Source organism: Boleophthalmus pectinirostris, unplaced genomic scaffold, assembly GCF_026225935.1.
Source record: "Boleophthalmus pectinirostris isolate CB_2022bp ecotype Guang Dong unplaced genomic scaffold, ASM2622593v1 HiC_scaffold_23, whole genome shotgun sequence".
Taxonomy (NCBI): domain Eukaryota; kingdom Metazoa; phylum Chordata; class Actinopteri; order Gobiiformes; family Gobiidae; genus Boleophthalmus; species Boleophthalmus pectinirostris.
The window spans coordinates 7080131-7098479 of NW_026571207.1; the positions used below are offsets into that span (position 1 = coordinate 7080131).

The window sequence follows — 18349 nt, forward strand, 5'->3', positions numbered from 1 at the left end:
TTCTGTAAGAATAAATGGTAAAATAGGCCTATGTATACACTTGTAGATTACTGAAAATTAGGGCTGGGCAAAAATATATATTTTTTATTAGCGATTAATCACATGAGTTTGAGCGATTAATCACGATTAATCGCATGTTATACGCAAAATCAATTAATGAATTAAAAAGTAGAGTATAGCGCTCTTTTATTGGAAATGTACATGAAAGAGCCACACATTTGTTGTGCAAACAGCATTTCTTTCACAGGGGAACCTCAGAGCCTTCAAGGCATTCAGTGAAGGCTCAAGAAAAAATACTGAATGGACGTTTGTACTACTAATATATTTATTGAATATTTTTTATGCTGTGAGTAATGAACACTACACTAGTAATAATTTCTAGATCAGTGTTACAAACTTGGACTGATATTTCTTAGGAAACAAAGGGTTAATATAATGGAATGGAAATGGACCAATCACATTTTTTCTTCCAGTGGTATCTGGGTAAATCAGTGACTCCAGCACTGAACTAACGGAGTCCGCGGCCGGAGCCGGAGCCCGCGGCCGGAGCCGCTGCATCTCACGTGGTCAGAAAAAAGTGAAAAAAGTGTAAAGAAAAGACGTCAAACTTAAAGAAACGCTCGCGGTGGACTTTTTCACAATAAAAGCCAGTGAGAAACAGACGTTTACAATAAAATAAATAAATAATAAAAAACTGCGTTAACGGCGTTAAAATAATTGTCGGCGTTAATGACTTAATTAGTTAACGCAAAGTTAACGCGTTAACGTGCCCGTCCCTACTGGAAATATTCATTACAATGAAAGGCTGTTTAAGTATAGCAGATAAGGATTTTGTGGAAACTGTTTAGGTCTATAATTTAAGTAAATATTTACTTTTACCTATATATATATATATATATATATATATATATATATATATATATATATATATATATATTTACCAAAATAAATAAAACGATTAAAACTGATAACAATAAGCTTTTATTTTAGTGTAGTAAAATTTTACTAAAAAAATTATATTATAGAATTACAGAAAAAAATGATCGATAAATTATTGTTCAAAAAAGGAAGTGTTCCAGCTGTGTACGCGCATGCGCCGTGCCGAAACCCACCTGCTCCAATGGCTCCAATCAGTATTTGAACTCAAGCTCCAAAAGTGCGAGATCACAGAAGATGGCGACCGCTCTGGTGGTGAGTGCATCCCTAACTTTACACATCCAAACAAAAGATTTTAATTATCACTTAGCTAGTCATTTATTGAGCTGTTTATCCCCTCCTAATCCAGCTACGGTTACGCGTAATACCGGCGTTTGAAAAGACGCGCCCCGGTCCACGTTCACTTCACAACAGAAACTACTTTGCACAAATATAAACGCTTTCAAAATTTAAATAACAGTAGCCTAATTGCAATGTTTGGTAGTTTTGCACATATGCACGATTTAGAGTTGCCAGACGTACCTATTTACCCGGAAGGCCCACTTTTGCGTCCCCTGTCCCAGCAAATTTATCCAAAACCGTTGATTTGTCCCAGTTTAGTTTATTTATTTGACACAGGGACAGTGCATAATATACATTAACCTTAACAATAGAGATGCATTGTGCCAGGTTTTAGCCCCAGCGCTAATTTCCACTTGTACTGTAGTCCTTGGGCGGATTAATGTTATTGTTCATAAAATCAACCATATAAAGAGAATGTCTTTATAATGACCGGAGCATCATAACAATTCTGTATCCTCATTCACACCCAGTTCACTCAGCACCTTAAAATCCCCATCCTTTATCAAAATCATCATTCAGTTTATTCAAGCAGAACATCACACTTTCTCCAGACTAGGGATGGGCATGATTAATCGATAATTGATCATTAAGAATTTCATCGATTACGTTAATTTTAATCGACAAACCGAATGTAGGTTGCTGTGCGTAGCGTGACCAAACAGGGGTCCGTACATGTGTCTCTCTGCACTCAGAAGGAGCGAGACACAAACAGTCGGTCAGTCTGCAGCGTACCGAAGCACAAATGTGTATTTAACAATGATTTGTATAAGAAATTCCACACTTTCCGTTGCGTTCGGGACAAGTGTGAGTCCATGTGCACAGTGTACAAAGCAGGAACATATGTTTCGGTGTCCAGTATGAAAAAGCTTTACCAGGTGAGAGTCGCGCAATGTCGATGACGAGTCCCGACCTCCCACCCCCCGTACGGTGTCCTGGTTTTGACAAACGCAAATATGGTCACACTAACCTGTATTCCACTGAATCATGTCTTTTAATCCGACAGAAATTGACCGCATCAGCGACACAAGAGCTGTAGTTTTATCTTCTTAGTTTATGCAAATTGGCGATGCGGTTTTAAGTTTCGTTTCTGTGAGAGTTGCTCAGAACTGAATTAAACACATTATAATGTCAAACGGATTGATGTGGCTCTAGAGTCGTTACGGTTTATATGTCGTAAAATTGAATTTATTTATGCAGATTAGTAGTGCAGATAGTAATAATAATGATGATCATTTTAATATAAAAACGTTAATGATTAATCGATAATCGATCGTTAATTCTTCCAACGATCGATTAAGAAAATTTCATCGAATGCCCATCCCTACTCCAGACACTCATCATCATCATTTTATAAACGAAATGTCCCATGTGTCCCCATTTTTGACCAATTTGGTCCCTGCCCAACAGTAAAGAGACACAAGTTGTGAATTTAGATAAAATACAGTGAAGCATGCTTAAAAATGACCAAACCACAAAGGAAATGTGACTGTACTATACTCTCATTTCACAATTTTATTATTACCAACAGAGCTTTTGGTTTTGAAAATCTGGTTACCCTATCTTAGACTGAGTATTAAATAGTTTTGGTTAAGTTTCATGTGGAAAATGTTGTCAAATGTTGTTTTTAACTTGGCACAGAGCAAACTTTTCACTATTTACACTACAGAGACAGTTGAAAAAAAAAATCTTATTGACAGTTTGGGGTAATTAAGCTGATGATTAAGTTTTTAATTAGTTCTGTTTACTGTATACATGCTACAGAAATATTCACAATAATTGGATAACTGTTGGCATAGTTACAAAGAGCATCTCGGAGTCAAAAATGTATTGCTGGGTTTCAGATTGCAATACTTAAAACAGACGTGCAGTTAAAATTAATATTGTTGCAGATTTTTGTAGTGATACACTGAGTTTGTGGCTCTATTCAGAAATAGAAATGTTCAGATTCAACTTGTCTTTCGGATATTTCATGGCAAAACTTGTAATCAATTGGTGTTTTTCAGATTCTAGACGGTGATGTTATACTCACAGATGGGGGGATTACATTGTGCATTGCCAGGAAATGTCCAAAATGTTGAACCTGATCATTCATATTTGAGGGTAGACAAAATAATTCACTGTATTACAACAAACATCTTAACAAATGCCCCATCTCTATTCAGTATTATTGATCTGTAATGTTGTGTTGTCATTAATAACCCAGCCATTTATCGAGGAATGTCCCAATGTCTCATGTCCCCCCATCTGGTCATAATAATCACTTTCTAGAATCTGAAAACAACCAATTGATGTTTTCGAGTAATAAAGTTGATTGTTAATGTAAAATTATTTAGTTCTGTTGACTGTCTAAATGCCACAAAATGTTCACAATAAGTTGAGTTACAGTAAAACATAAAGTATTAAAAGTGTTAAGTTACCACTGTTCCTTCGTCAAGACAGATTGTTTCTTGATAAAAAAAAAATTTATTCATTTCTAAACAACTGTCACATTTGTCAGTGAAATTGTGTCAGTAATGAATAACATAACATTTCAATGGGCCAAAAGGTTAATTAAATTCACTGTAGTTTTGTTTTGCCATTGTAGGTGTCAACCACAGTTCCTACAAATCCAAAAAAGGAGAAGTGTGAAAAAGCTGCTCCAAAAGTTGTCAGTCCAGAGGCGTACATCAAGCACCCACTTCAAAACAGGTATGTTCAATGTGAATTTGTACATTTTAGTGTATGTATGTGTGTGTGTGTAATTTTTATTTATTTTTTTGCCTGGATGTGTGCTTGAGACGATATCAACTTCTTGGAAAATGAAAATGCACTCCTCAACTATTCTGCTTGTCTCCATGGCAATGTTTTTTTTTTTTTGCCTCGAATATTCCACAGTGTGGCATAAAACCTACTTCTGTCTTGCATTTATTCAGTTCAACTGGTGTTTTATTGCTAACTTTAATACATCAGTTTATGTATAAAATGCTATTTACTGTGTATGGAGTCACCTCTCCACAGATCTGACCTGTAACTTGGCCTGTTAGTGTCACGTATGGACAAGTTTAATACAGTTCATTCCAGCTAGAGCAATATTATAACTCCATGCATATGACCCATCTAGCAGAAAAGTTACACAGTGCATCATTTAACAATGCTTTTGAATCACACAAACATGCCAAAAGGTGTTAAACAAAAATGCTGTATTCAATTATTAGAACAATTTCCACATCTTAAATGGCTAACTTTTCAAAAATATTTACTACAAAGAACAAAAACTGTATTAGAGCTACCACAGCTGTGTAATAAGTGTCCTGTTGTTTGCAGGTGGGCCCTTTGGTTTTTCAAAAATGACAAAAGTAAGACGTGGCAGGCCAACCTCCGGCTCATCTCCAAGTTTCACACTGTAGAAGACTTCTGGGCGTGAGCAGTGCGGTTTTCTCTTCTGTTCTCTGATTGACTGAGAGTCTGTGTTATTAAAATGTCCTGCTCTGTCCACAGACTGTACAACCACATCCAGCTGTCCAGTAACCTCACATCCGGCTGTGACTACTCCCTCTTTAAGGTCAGCCTGTTGTGCATGTATTTGTCATCATGAGGGCAGGGCAATATGGTGATTATAAAATGGAGAGACAATAATAAAATGACACTGTAGTCCCTCAGACATAAAAGCATAACGTGGAGTATATTCAAAGTTCAAACCATGAAGTGGTTAATTAGTAGTCTGATTGATCAGCCAGTTTCACTTTGTGGAAACCGTCTGATCTCGCAGCTTTAGGATTCCTTCGCTTGATGGTAGGCAGGTGCTTTTTTTATTTAACCAGTCCCTGCTATTTGGTCGTGACATATAATGCGCCAAATCCTGTAGGAAGTAGGGCAATAACATCTTTCCCCTTGATAAAATTCACTAAACATTCCCTTTGTTCTGGCTTTAAATTCTCGATCTCGGGAATCTTTGCCAACGCAGAATGTCTGTCTTTGTCTACATCCATCTCGACTGCTTTGTTTACTGTTGTGCTGTACCACAAAAGTTTGAGTTTGACGTCATGGCTTCACAGCTCTTCACTGATTGGCCGGTGCGCGGCCTAGGCAAGGCAAGGCAAGTTAAGTTTATTTGTATAGCACAATTCAATCCGTGTATCATTCGTTCATTCGTTTTTCAATATAAAACTAAAAATAAGAAAACGAAAAAACAACAGTTTTCTTCGTTATTTGTCTCCAAAACCAAAATGAAAAAACGGATAACGATTCGTTTTTTCAGTTTTCGATTTTGTGTTTAAATGAAGAATGGAAAAAACGGATAACGGCCGTTTCCCGTTTACGTGACTTCCGTGACTGCGATACCGAACTTTTGCACCGGGTACGTACTGAACTAGGACTGATCCAGGTCCGAGACCAGATCGAGACCAGAGCGGGACTGAGACCGGGACTGAGACCGGGACCAGAGCGGGACTGAGACCGGGACCAGAGCGGGACTGAGACCGGGACCAGAGCGGGACTGAGACCGGGACCAGAGCGGGACTGAGACCGGGACCAGAGGGGGACTGAGACCGGGACCAGGGGACTGAGACCGGGACCTGAGACCGGGACTGAGACCGGGACCAGGGCGGGACTGAGGGGACCACCTGACCAGGGCGGGACTGAGACCGGGACCAGGGCGGGACTGAGACCGTGACTGAGACTGAGACCGGGACCAGGGCGGGACTGAGACCGGGACCAGGGCGGGACTGAGACCGGGACCAGCGGGACTGAGACCGGGACCAGGGCTGAGACCGAGGGCGGGACTGAGACTCCGGCCCTGCCGTGGGCTCTGAGCCTCCGGTCTGGTCCCGGTCTTGTCTCGGTCTCGGTCTCAGGCCCGCTCTGGTCCCGGTCTGGTCCTGGTCTGGTCCCGGTCTCAGTCCCGCTCTGGTCCTGGTCTGGTCCCGGTCTCAGTCCCGCTCTGGTCCTGGTCTGGTCCCAGTCTCAGTAGCGCTTTGGTCCCGGTCTGGTCCCGGACCTGGTCCATTTGAACCAAAAGCTCTTAGTTTGATTCATTTTCATTGGTGTGAATGTGTCAGTCGGAGGCTTTGCACCACCTCGGAACCAGCCGCGGTTCTTGAGCGCGGAGGACCAGAGCAGCTCTGTCCCGGTCTCAGTCCTGCTCTGGTCCCGGTCTGGTCTCGGACCTGGATCTGTCCTGATTCAGTCCGTATGCGGTGAGACTGGGACCAGACCGGGACCAGAGCGGGCCTGAGACCGAGACCGAGACAAGACCAGGACCAGACCGGACCAGTCCGGAGGCTCAGAGCCCACGGCAGGGCCGGAGCTCGAAGCTGAGGCTCGGACCCCGTGGAGGCTCGGAGTCAAAACTCTGAGTCCGTTCTGGTCCCGCTCTGGTCCCGCTCTGGTCCCGGTGTGGTCTCGGTCTCAGTCCCGCTCTGGTCCCGGTCTGGTCCCGCTCTGGTCCTGGTCTGGTCCCGGTCTCAGTCCCGCTCTCAGTCCCGCTCTGGTCTCGATCTGGTCTCGGACCTGGATCAGTCCTAGTTCAGTACGTACCCGGTGCAAAAGTTCGGTATCGCAGTCACGGAAGTCACGTAAACGGGAACTACTGGAGACAAACGCATGGATAAGTTTCTCCAAGTCTGATTTAGACAGTAAACCTTTGATTTTTGCTATGTTTTTTAGATGGTAAAAGGCTGCAGATGTTATTGATTTGATGTGGCTGTTAAAGTTCAAGTCTGAGTCCATTATTACCCCTAGATTTCTTGCCTGATTTGAAGGTTTTAGAGAGAGAGACTGGAGGTGACTGCTGACACTGTCCCTTTGTTTTTGTGGACCAAACACTATGACTTCAGTCTTGTCAGAGTTTAGCTGGAGAAAGTTGTTTTGCATCCACACACTGATCTGTTGGATGCAATGACCAAGTGAGTCCACTGGTCCATAGTCTCCTGCTGCCAGAGAGACGTAGATCTGAGTGTCATCTGCATAATTGTGGTAGGACACATTATTGCTTGGCCTACAACCTACAAGTGTGTTCTGATTCCTGACCTAGCCGCTGGCTTGTTAATTACAACCGTCTTGGATGTACTGAGACTCAACTATATTAATCCTTGTTACAGAAAATACGGCAGACCATATGAAAACCCCAGTAGATCCTTCATTCCTTTCAGTAATATTACATTTTATACAAGCATAGTATCTGTAAGCTAGTGTCTATATAGTGGAGCTGGTAGTTGAAATAATTGTTCAGTTTGTGGTACAAGCATCAAATTTGGAGTGGAGATGGATAATAACATGGTCTTTATGAAAAGCCCATTAGCCACCAAAAATATCCAAGATGGTATATATATGTATAATAACTATATATAACAATATATGTATAAATGTCGAAGCATAGGTTTGTTATTTAATTATTTCTATTTTGAGTGAAATTATTCATCAAATCATTTTTGATGGTTATTTATCAACTTTCATTATATTTATAATATCTACAATTAAATGTCATTAAATAATAACACACAGTAGAAAGAAATCTCATGGACAAATCTTATTGAAACTTACCTGAAGAAATATTAAATATATGTAGTACCAATGTGCTAAAATATGTTTTTGTTAGAATATATATGTGTTTATTCTAGAATGGGTGGGATTGTAGCACAACCAGGGCATGCTGGTGACTCTGCTGCTGTGAAACTCAGCATGGGGTTCAGTGTCGACTATGTAGTGTTACTAACATTCTAATATTTAATGTAGTTAATGTAGCATGATGTAGTGTCCCAAATGCTATCTAATTATCCCTGTAAATACACCAGCTAGTAGTTTTAGTATTAGTTATACTAATATTAGTTGTAGTATTAAAGTTAGATAGCTGTACCTGAATTGACAGGATGTGCCAGCGCGGGAGAGTCAAGCTAAGGGTAATAGGGCTTTTGTTACCTGGATGGTGCACAAATCGCACGGGACTGAAATGGCACTGGATGAACGATCGGGCCAGGTGTAGAGCAAAATAGCTTGAACCTAGTTGTATCCCATACACAAATGTGCTAATTGAAACAATAAAATGAATGGTAAGGTGGTAAAAGGACAGCCCCTCAGCCTAAACTGTTGTCAAAATCTAAACTCAGCATTGCAACAAAAACTGACTGGAGTAAATGTTGCCTTTGTCAGAATGACAAAAATTAGGATCTTAAGTGTTCTCCAACTCATTATTCATGCAACCCAAAGAATAGTGGGTATAATATATTATTAGTGTAGTATGTATTAGTATAGTATATAGTATTATATATTAGTCAAAGCTGTCAACAATTGACCAAATGTGGTTGTAAAGGAGACTGTTGTGGTAGGTGTAAATGTTTTCATCTGGGTTTAAATTGCACACAGCTTTGTGGTTGCAGTTGCAATGATTAAGGTCAATAAGCAAAGTTTAACAAAAATGAAAAAAAAAACAAAAAACGTTATTGTGTTTTTTTGTTAGTTCCTGAGCACATACAGCTCTATGAATGGTTATATTTTAATGGCTCTATTTCTGAAATTAACCTATGTCAATATGTTGCATTTTATTTTAATTTTGCTCATGTTTTAATTTCTTCTTTCTTCTTCCCAAATGGTTATTGGGATACTTCTGGTTTCAAATTCTGAGAAAATTTAATGAATTTTGTGCAAAATGAAATATATTTTGATGTAAAATTTGTTGAATACCTGACATTGCATTACTGTATATGTATATATTTGCAAATTTGTGATTTATTCCAATAATTTTGATTAAGAACATGATGACTTATTGTCTTTTAGCTCATACTTATGTGAAATCAGTTGTTTGGTCGGCCATCTTGAAAAATGGCCACAATGTTGAATATTTCAGGTGGCAAAGGGGTTTTTCTAAAAGAGCATGATGCTAGCTAAATGTGAGAAATTTGGTGCTTGTACCACTAACTGAACGATTCTTGTGGTTTGGAGACCTCATCTGCTCCACTAATAGAACTGGGCACTGGAGATGGTAGAGTTGAGGCCGAAGAGAGTGTAGGGGACAATGAGAGGATGAGGTGGTGCTGGGGTGGAGGTGTTACGTAGCACAAACCGAAGCAGCCGGGTATCTGCAATGGGGGTTTAAAACTGGGTGAACTGGGCTGATTGGATGAGGAGGAGGTGGGAGTGAGGTGGTGATGTCTGAGGCGTCTGAGGTAGATGGAAGCGAAGTTAGAGCTTCTACTTTGAATTTACACTATCTCCATTTGTTTTTGTACATTTGAGTTGATATCAATATTTTAATGTAATTGTACTTTTATATACAAATTATACTTTTTCTTGGATTTGTCTAAAATTTAATCTATGAGAAACAAATTTAGCTAAGTAAGTTTATTTTTCACCTCTTTAGTACCAATTATGCCACATGTTCCAGACATGGCAAAGAGCAGTGTTTATTTGTGTACCTTTTAGTGGTGTTTAGGGCTTCTGCTGTTTGAGTATTTGTTTTAGTTTGAGACAAATTGTCCTTTTGGAGAAGCATTATTTAGAACTATCATATTTTTTAGACTTTAAGTTGCACTTTTTTTTCATGGTTTAGTTGGTGCTGCGACTTACATATTAAAATTTTCACACTGACAGTTGCTGGAGGGCACTCTAGGCTTGGGTGCCAGTGTCTGCCGCTCCTGTTCCTCCTGTACCACTGTCACTTCACTCTACTGCGCTTGTCTCCTGCAGAAAGAGCCGCTGTCCTGTCTGTATCATGTCAGTCGATCTAATTACTTCTGTACCACTGAAACTTTAAACAAACTTATAAAGACAACTGAGAGGATTGAACACAAATGCCCCAAAAAGAAAATCATATTTTGCAGATTACAAGCTGCAAGTAGCAAAATATGCAGCAGAAAACAGTAATCCAGCAGCAGAAAGAAAGTTTGGCGTGAAAGAAAAACTTGAGACAACTGGGAGGGTGAGATATGCAACTTTCCTGGAAGTCATAGGATGGGGTGACAAAGCCTGGACTTCAGTGACAACAGAAACCATCCTGTCAGGATTCAGAAAGGCCAGAATAATTGTAACTGGAACTGATGCTGAGTCTGAGGATGGCCACGCAGAAGAGGAAGCGGCACTCCATTTACCTCCAGAGGTCACAGAGTTGCTCAGAAGTGACACTGAGGATGAAGAATTCAGTGGATTTAGTGATTTGGGGTGAGATGGAGAGTTTGGTAAAGTTGTTCTGTTGTTCTATAGTTATCTGAAGAACTGTTCATATGTGATGTTAACAGCCTGTTGACAGCCTGTTGTTACTATAGCTTGCCTTTCAAGATGAAATGTCAGTTCCTGGTCTCTGATTTTATAAAATAAATTTCCCCCAAAAAGTGCAACTTATAGTCCGGTGTGACTTATATATGTTTTTTCTTGTTCATTACGCATTTGTTGACTGGTGCTACTTATATCTGGAGCGACTTATAGTCTGAAAAATACAGTACTTTATCCATGTTTTAATCTCACATTGGCCCTAATTTAGACCAGGTATAGGCCAGGTTTAGATCTGGTTTATATTACGTGGTGCTTGGTGTAAAAGATTTGTGAAATACTGGCCTGAAACAGAAATGTAGTGTTCATCAGTTGGTCAGAACTGACTGATGTAGTTTTAATCTCCACCGTCTCCTGCCTTCTTTTAATTAATGACAAAAACGCAGTTGTCAGTAGGAGCTCGTGTTGACATGTGTTGCTCTTGGTTGTTGGTGCAGGATGGCATCGAACCCATGTGGGAGGATGAGAGGAACCGCAGAGGAGGCCGCTGGCTCATCACTCTGTCCAAGCAGCAGCGCAAAGCCGACCTGGACCACTTCTGGCTCGAGACTGTGCGTAGGACACAGGCTTATATACAGAACATTACACTACATGGCAGGCATATTAAAGCTTTCAGTAGATTTTTATAAGACGGTTATGCCCAAAATGTTCCTATGCCTTTTTGAGTCCCTGTCTTAAATGATACAAATTGACCCCAGCCTCCCCTTTGTGCTCAGCTCCTGTGCCTGGTGGGAGAGGCTTTTGACGACTACAGCAGCGACGTGTGTGGAGCGGTCATCAACGTGCGCGCCAAAGGAGACAAGATCGCCATCTGGACCACGGACTACGAGAACAAGGAGGCCATCACACACATAGGGTAAGACACTACCACACCGCACTGAGGTTGCCCATCGGACGATAAAGCACTCTTAGGGCCTTTCCCAAATGGCTTGCTCTTCTTTCCTTTGCCCTAACACTGGGATTTGTGCCTCCCAATGAAGGATAGTGCTGTCCAAAATGATCCAGCGTAACACAGGACAGCAGCCCCACGTGCAAGTGTATTTCCATGCTTGTTTAGGTTTATGTAGAAATGTAAGCCTCATAATTTAGTCATTAATAAGGTCAGCTAAGCATTTATAAATTAAAGATAAAGGGCTGCTGAGAAGAAAGGTGCAGTTATTTGGGTTTGGAAAGTTTTGAAGCAAGATAAATATATTAGACTTTTTTTTAATTGATGACACTGATAAGATGATATAATCAGGCTGATCTGAATCTGTACTATGAACGTCATCTATCATCTTTATAGGTTATAGGGTCAAAATGAGGTGATTATAAAATGATTAACCCTTCCAGACCGACAGTATTGTGTACGATACTGACTGACATATTTTACATAACCGCACATAACTTTCCAACCATAAAAGATAGAAATTTAGTTTTTCCTTAAAGCTGACACTTTCGGCTTTCTGAACATATTTCCAGCATTATCCTGTCACATGCACGCTTTCTGATGACGCTGGGAAAACGAGTGTCCAATAGGAACTTTTTCTGCCAAATGCATGCGCTCAGTCCATTTTGAATGGCCCAAATTTGCCAAAGAGTGTATATATATATATACACATTGAGGTGCGGCTTATCATGTTGGCCGCAGATGCTTTATGGAAAAGTGACAGGAGTCATTTTCGGGCGGCATATTTGGACCACGAGTGAAGTAGAAGTGTTCAAGACATAAGGCTGCACTGTTTCCATTTTGTGTGGGTTAAAAGCAATGTCAAAAGATTTACAGATGCTGTGTTACAAATCTTAACACATGGAATGTTTAAGAAGTTTGGTTTTACTGCACGTGTAGGTGTTTACGCGTGTAGCCTTGTTGCATGGGCTCTGTTTTTCAATGAGATCTGATCGCTCAGGACTCACGCTCGCCTGTTGCTTGTAGTGGTGCAGACCTATTCACTTTTCATGTGTTCTGAAACTTGTGCATCAAAGTTGTAGCACGTAGTGCAGAATATGTTCTACATGAGCGTTAATACAAGTGCAATGGAGCCGAGCTCTTAACATGTAATGTTCTGTCCGGCCCTTCAGTCAAATTTTAGGACCCTATGTGGACTGTGAGCCAAAAAGTTTGCCCACCCCTGGTGTAGTGAGTCAAAATGATCGACTGCTCTGAGCAACTGTTCGCAACAATTTAAAAAGCTGCTCTATGTGCAGTTATTTCTCAAATAAATGGAAAATTACGCATCTTGGTCTGTGTAATTGAACATATCCCTTGCTATTTTTATTTGAAAGGTTTATTTCAGTCAAAATGAACAAATCCAAATATAATAAATTCTATGGAAATGTAGGAAGTGATGTGGCTCTGTGCCCTGGACCTGACACGAGCTGTTTCCATGACTGACACCAGGAAAGTAAAGGGGCGACTGCACTTTTGTTTTGTTTTGAGGGCAATAAGGATATTTTTAGTTTACTTACAGACTTCATAGTTTTGCACTTTTGTAGCTAAGGCCCTATATTAAGCATTTTGTATGTCCTAAAAGTTCTTTATACATGTTTGCTGTGTGGTTTGCATGGAAAGTGTGAATTGTATTATTTCTTTTTTATTTTTATTATTATTTTTTTATTTTATTTGTATTGGTCCTGTAGCTTTTATTACAGCCATGTGACACAACTACAGCAGCGGATTGTGAAATAACAGGTTGTACTGAAGAAAAAAGGATGTCTAACACTTGATTAAGGGGTAAAATGGGGAGATTTAATTGCAAAATTAAGAAAAAAAATCCAGGACAAATGTACAAAAATTGCCTTTTGGTGAGCGTTGTGCCTTATTTGTTCGTCACTAGTAAAGAGAGTTTTACACTAAGCTAACTGTAATAGGACACTGGTGTAGACTGGAATATTAAGGAGACTATATTTTATTTTAACACTGTCACAATATTTATGCAGCACAAATACTAAACTACACAGAAGATGGCGTTATAATACACCACTGAATGAGCGTCCGCCATTAAACTCGAAGAGCCTCCAAAGGGGACGTCACAGCAGGAGTAGGAATGCTTTGGGAAAGGGTCTTAGCGTTTATTTTTTGGTTTGTTTGTTTTCTTAATTGATACCCATTTTCCACTTGCAGGCGCGTGTACAAGGAGAGGTTAGGAGTGCCTCCTAAAGTGATCATCGGGTACCAGTCTCACGCAGACACAGCCATCAAGAGCAGCTCCACCACCAAGAACAAGTTTGTGGCATGATCACACCGTGCACACAACTCGCACAACTCCAACTGCACATTTCTTTGGACTTCCTCCTTTTGTTTGTTTTATAAGTGTTCTCTAAAATGGGAGGTTAATATATTAAAGTTCTGATACACCGTTCTGAAGTATTAGTTGATTCTTGATCCTGAACAAAGATGAGAAAAGCTTGTGTTAAGTTTACTTGAAATTATTCTTTTGTTTATTGACTACACAGGATTTGGAAGTGACATTAGATGTACCTGAATATGCAGTATTTTACTTTAGAGCCTGTACTGAAACTTGGGCTGTAAGTCTGTCTATAGGTGGCAAGGGAAAAAAAATCTTTGAGTGCCTTATTCCCATTTTCTGTGAACATAAACCAGATGTAAATAAAAGTAACATTCATAACATGTTTTGGCCTATATTTTATGATAGTATAGTATTGTGTAAAAATCAGTATATACAGGGTTCCCACGGTCATGGAAATCCTGGAAAAGTCATGAAATTTTAGTATCTCTTTCACACAACTACAGTGTTCTGTTAATCATAATAGCTTAATGATATCTTATTTCCAAACGTGTGCTCCTTTTGTTTAAAAGAGATGACAATAAATGCACTGACAGTATTTTGAATGTAAGAAAAAAACAAAAAAACTATAATCCCAAACCATAAGGTGAGTGGAAAGGGTTAACATTTCATTTTTAGCCCATAAAGTCTGCTCAATTCTACACATGTAGGCGCTGTAAAGTCATGGAAAATTCACTTTAGGTCATAAAGTCATGGAAAAGTTTTGAAATTTTGTCAGTGAGAAAGTGGGAACCCCAGTATATAAAATGCCATTACGCTATTATTCTATGTTATATTGGTTATACAGGAAGTGCTTCACTGTGTTTTTAAACTCCATACACCTTCACTAGAATCATTTGGATGATTTCAGCTCTGGAATTGCCAAACTACTGAACAAAAGGTAAAATTAAGATGCTAATTTGAAAACTACGGCTTCATGACATCACAAGGTGGAGCAGGGCATTTTGAGCTTTGCAGATGTAGACAGACTAGTAATAAAGGGTTACTCAAATGTGTGAATGAAACAAAACACATCTCCAGGTCTGTTTTTGAGGAGATGATACAAATTTCAAGCACACAAGTGTCAATGTGGCACAATACAGGATCTTTAAACAACTGCTACTAGGACCTGTACGTCTCCAGGATTCGTGGGCAGGAGTCCGATCACAGCCGACCCTTCACACTCTGAACACAGACTGTCTGAGCAATTTTTCCCAAGGCGAAAGGTTCTGGTCCCTTCTGCAGGTCTATATGGGGCTGCTAGTTTTTGCACTTGTTTAGTGTTCTGCCCATACTGTCAAATTTAGTCAAAGTTCAAGTTAATTGTATTTTTAACACTTTTTCTTTTTTTTTTTTTTAACCATTATTCCTTTTGGTTGCACTACATACATACCATATTTCACTGGCATTAAAACTTTTGATCAGTAAAAGTAAAACACATTTCTCCAATAATCCACAGGATGTCAGTAGAGACCTTTTATACTCTACGCCTTAGTTCAGAACTACAATGTTATTTATTTTATGGCAAAAAAGACAGGCATTCTTATTCAATTATGTGATTTGAAACATTTGTCATAATAAAATCATTTTAAAATTACATAGATAAATCATGAAACTGAATAAGTAAAAAAAAAAAAAATAAATAAAAAAACTAGATATATTTGTGCATGGTATGGATTAAAAAACATAGTTTAGATTTTGGTGAAATATCAACTTTATTATTATTATTAGTAGTATTATTATTTTATTTTATTTTTTTACCATCTCACACTGCTCATTTGAAGGGCCAAAATCTTTAATGTTTGATTTTATAGTAGATATTGATGATGCATTTCTCCTGACTTCCTCCAGGTGTCAGCAGCACTCCACTGATGATTTCACCTCAGTCAAACACAGCTGCAGAAGATTGTCTATATCAGGGATCACCAACCTTTTTCCTCTGATGCGCTCCTTTACTATACAAAAATGCCGGAGAGCTACTTATTTTAGAGGCTGCAAAAACTGAGACAATTATAAGAAAGAGGGCGAGACTTTGGGTACAGTTAGACCCTATGAAACAAACCACTGTGCATTTATTAGTTCAAAATGTTGGGTTTCAGAATTGTACATTTACAATAGTTATAGGCATGTTATTAACCAAATTTTTGTTATTAAAAAAAAAAAAGTATTTCCTTCTTTTTCCTATATTTATTTATTTAATTCTTCATCTTATTTTTTTTTTTTTTTATATTTTATTTTATTAGAATTATTTATTTTCCACTGAAGACAGTGGAGGAGAGTAATGGGAGGGGGAGGTTGGGGAATAAAATAATTGCCACTTTACATTACTACTAATTGTTGAGACATATGCTTTATGTGCATAAAAAATAAAGTTATTCATCAACACAATTTGATAATTTCAAAATCTTTTGGCGAGCTGCTTTGAAGGGGGTGGCCAGCTACTGGTAGCTCCCGAGCTACAGGTTGGAGACCCCTGCTCTATAGAAATTCCATCTGATTATAAATGTTCTTATGTTTGGGCCAAGATAAACTTTAGTGCCTGACTCCAGTAGGTTTTTTATAACCTTCTATCCTTGTGTACTCTATTGGTTTTGCCCCTAACTTACACAGGGTTGTATTTTGATTCATTCATGCTTCTTCCGGTGTAGTTCCTGACACTGGGCTTGCCGACCGACTGTGATCAAACCCGTTGAAGTAAATGTGATCAGTGGTAAAATGAAGACTGCATACATGTGTGCTGTTTGGAATCATCTAGAATTTTTTCATCCTCATCTCTTCTAATCGCATGTAGTCAGTGCACTCGGAGTTGTGTGTCAGTGGGGAAATGATGAAAACTGAGTTATGGTTGTAATTGTTGATTAGCCGAACATAACGGCTACAATGACATTTAGATGAAGAAAACTACAATGACATTTAGATGATAAAAACTGGGGCATTTTCTAATTTTTCCTAGGTTTTACTACTATAAACCCAGCCCGCCAGAAGTTGTAATCGCATGTTTCCATACATCTTCTTGGTTTGTGGTGTATGAATAGAGCCTATAGAGGCCCGAGTGCTCAGAATATTAGTTTTCAGCTGCAAAAAATTAAATGTTAAATAAGATAATGAAGTTAATAAGTGCTTGAACCAGGTGGTAGTTATTTGAGTATAAAAGTCTTAAAATAAGATTTACCAAAAGAACAAATACATTTTTTTCCTCATTACAGTAGCATTTGTTTTAGTAAAACATAAAACATTTTGTGTTTGTTTTATTGGTAAATCTTATTTTCAGACAGCTGAAATACTCAAATCAAGATATTACTACATGATTAAAACATTTATTTACTATATTATCTTATTTAACATTTTATTTTTTGCTGTGTACCTCGTGGGAAATGGCATGTCATCTGCATGGAAAGTGGAAATAGAAAGTTAATGCAATACTTCAGAAAATTCTCCATGGAGATAGATACATTTTATGCCTTGCTGTGGAATATAATAGCCAAAGAAACATTTCCATGGAGACAAGAAGGAGGAGGCCCTCCTCCAGACCATATTAGTCAGGTTCATGGAGATGCAAGCCCACTCATAGTCATACACTGCAAATTTCTGTGATCTGGCCAAGCTTTTTTCAGATTTATTATCTACTTGTTACTTCTGAGACCACTTATTCTAGTCTAGAGGTACCATATTTTCTGGACAATAAGTCGCTCCAGAGTATAAGTTAATAAGTTAAAAATACATAATGAAGAAAAAAAACATAAGTTGCACAGGACTATAAGTCACACTTTTTGGAGGAAATGTATTTATAAAATCAGAGACCAGGTACCGACATCTCATCTTGAAAGACAAGTTATAGTAATAACAATAGAACAGAGAAGGCATCTAGTATGTTTACGTCAAATATGAACAGTTATTTAAATAACTATAGCATTAACAACAGAACATAAGTTTACCAAACTCTTGATCTCACTCCAAATCACTAAATCCATTGAATTCTTCATCCTCAGTGTCACTTCTGCATGACCTCCAGAGGTAAACAGAGCGCCGCTTCATCTTCTGTGTAGGTGTCATCAGACTGAGCATCAGTTCCAGGTAGAATTATTCCAGCCTTTCTGAATCCCGACAGGATGGTTTTGGTTGTCACTGAAGTCCAGGCTTTGTCGATCCATCCAATGACTTCCAGGAAAGTTGCATGGCGTATCCTCCCTGTGTCACAAGTTTCTCACTCATTCCAAACTTTCTTTCTGCTGCACAATTACCGTTTTTTGCTGAATATGTCACTACTTGCAGCAGGACAGTGGCTTTTACCACAGGAGACATGCGCAGTAGAGCTAAGTGACAGTGGTACAGGAGTAATGAGAGCAGCAGATACTGACACACAAGATTAGAGCACCCTCTTGAGCCTTTCAGTGTAAAAATTTTAATATATAAGTCACACCAGAGTATAAGTCGCAGGGCCATCCAAACCAGAAAAAAAAAAAAAGTGTGACTTATAGTTTAAAAAATACTGTAGTTTATTTTAAGATAATTTGTCAAGTGAAATGATCTTGGTGCACGGACAGATAATTAATAATGTTTATATCTTA

The 18349-nt window shown here is 38.9% G+C and overlaps 1 protein-coding gene across 1 annotated transcript; it reads left to right on the forward strand.

Annotated features, from left to right (window-relative positions):
- Window positions 1-1101: 1101 nt before the first annotated feature.
- Window positions 1102-14123, forward strand: LOC110153721 (eukaryotic translation initiation factor 4E-1A-like). The gene is made up of 7 exons (XM_020917639.2): window positions 1102-1191; window positions 3863-3966; window positions 4582-4677; window positions 4756-4819; window positions 10953-11066; window positions 11232-11371; window positions 13619-14123. The coding sequence occupies exons 1-7, from the start codon at window positions 1174-1176 to the stop codon at window positions 13731-13733; spliced, it is 651 nt and encodes a 216-aa protein (XP_020773298.1). The 5' UTR covers window positions 1102-1173; the 3' UTR covers window positions 13734-14123.
- Window positions 14124-18349: the final 4226 nt, after the last annotated feature.

Excerpts from the sequence above, each read along its gene's own strand:
- LOC110153721 (XM_020917639.2), top strand. Across the intron at positions 3,967-4,581 it reads AAGCACCCACTTCAAAACAG|GTGGGCCCTTTGGTTTTTCA; the intron begins GTATGTTCAATG and ends TGTTGTTTGCAG. Across the intron at positions 11,067-11,231 it reads ACCACTTCTGGCTCGAGACT|CTCCTGTGCCTGGTGGGAGA; the intron begins GTGCGTAGGACA and ends CTTTGTGCTCAG.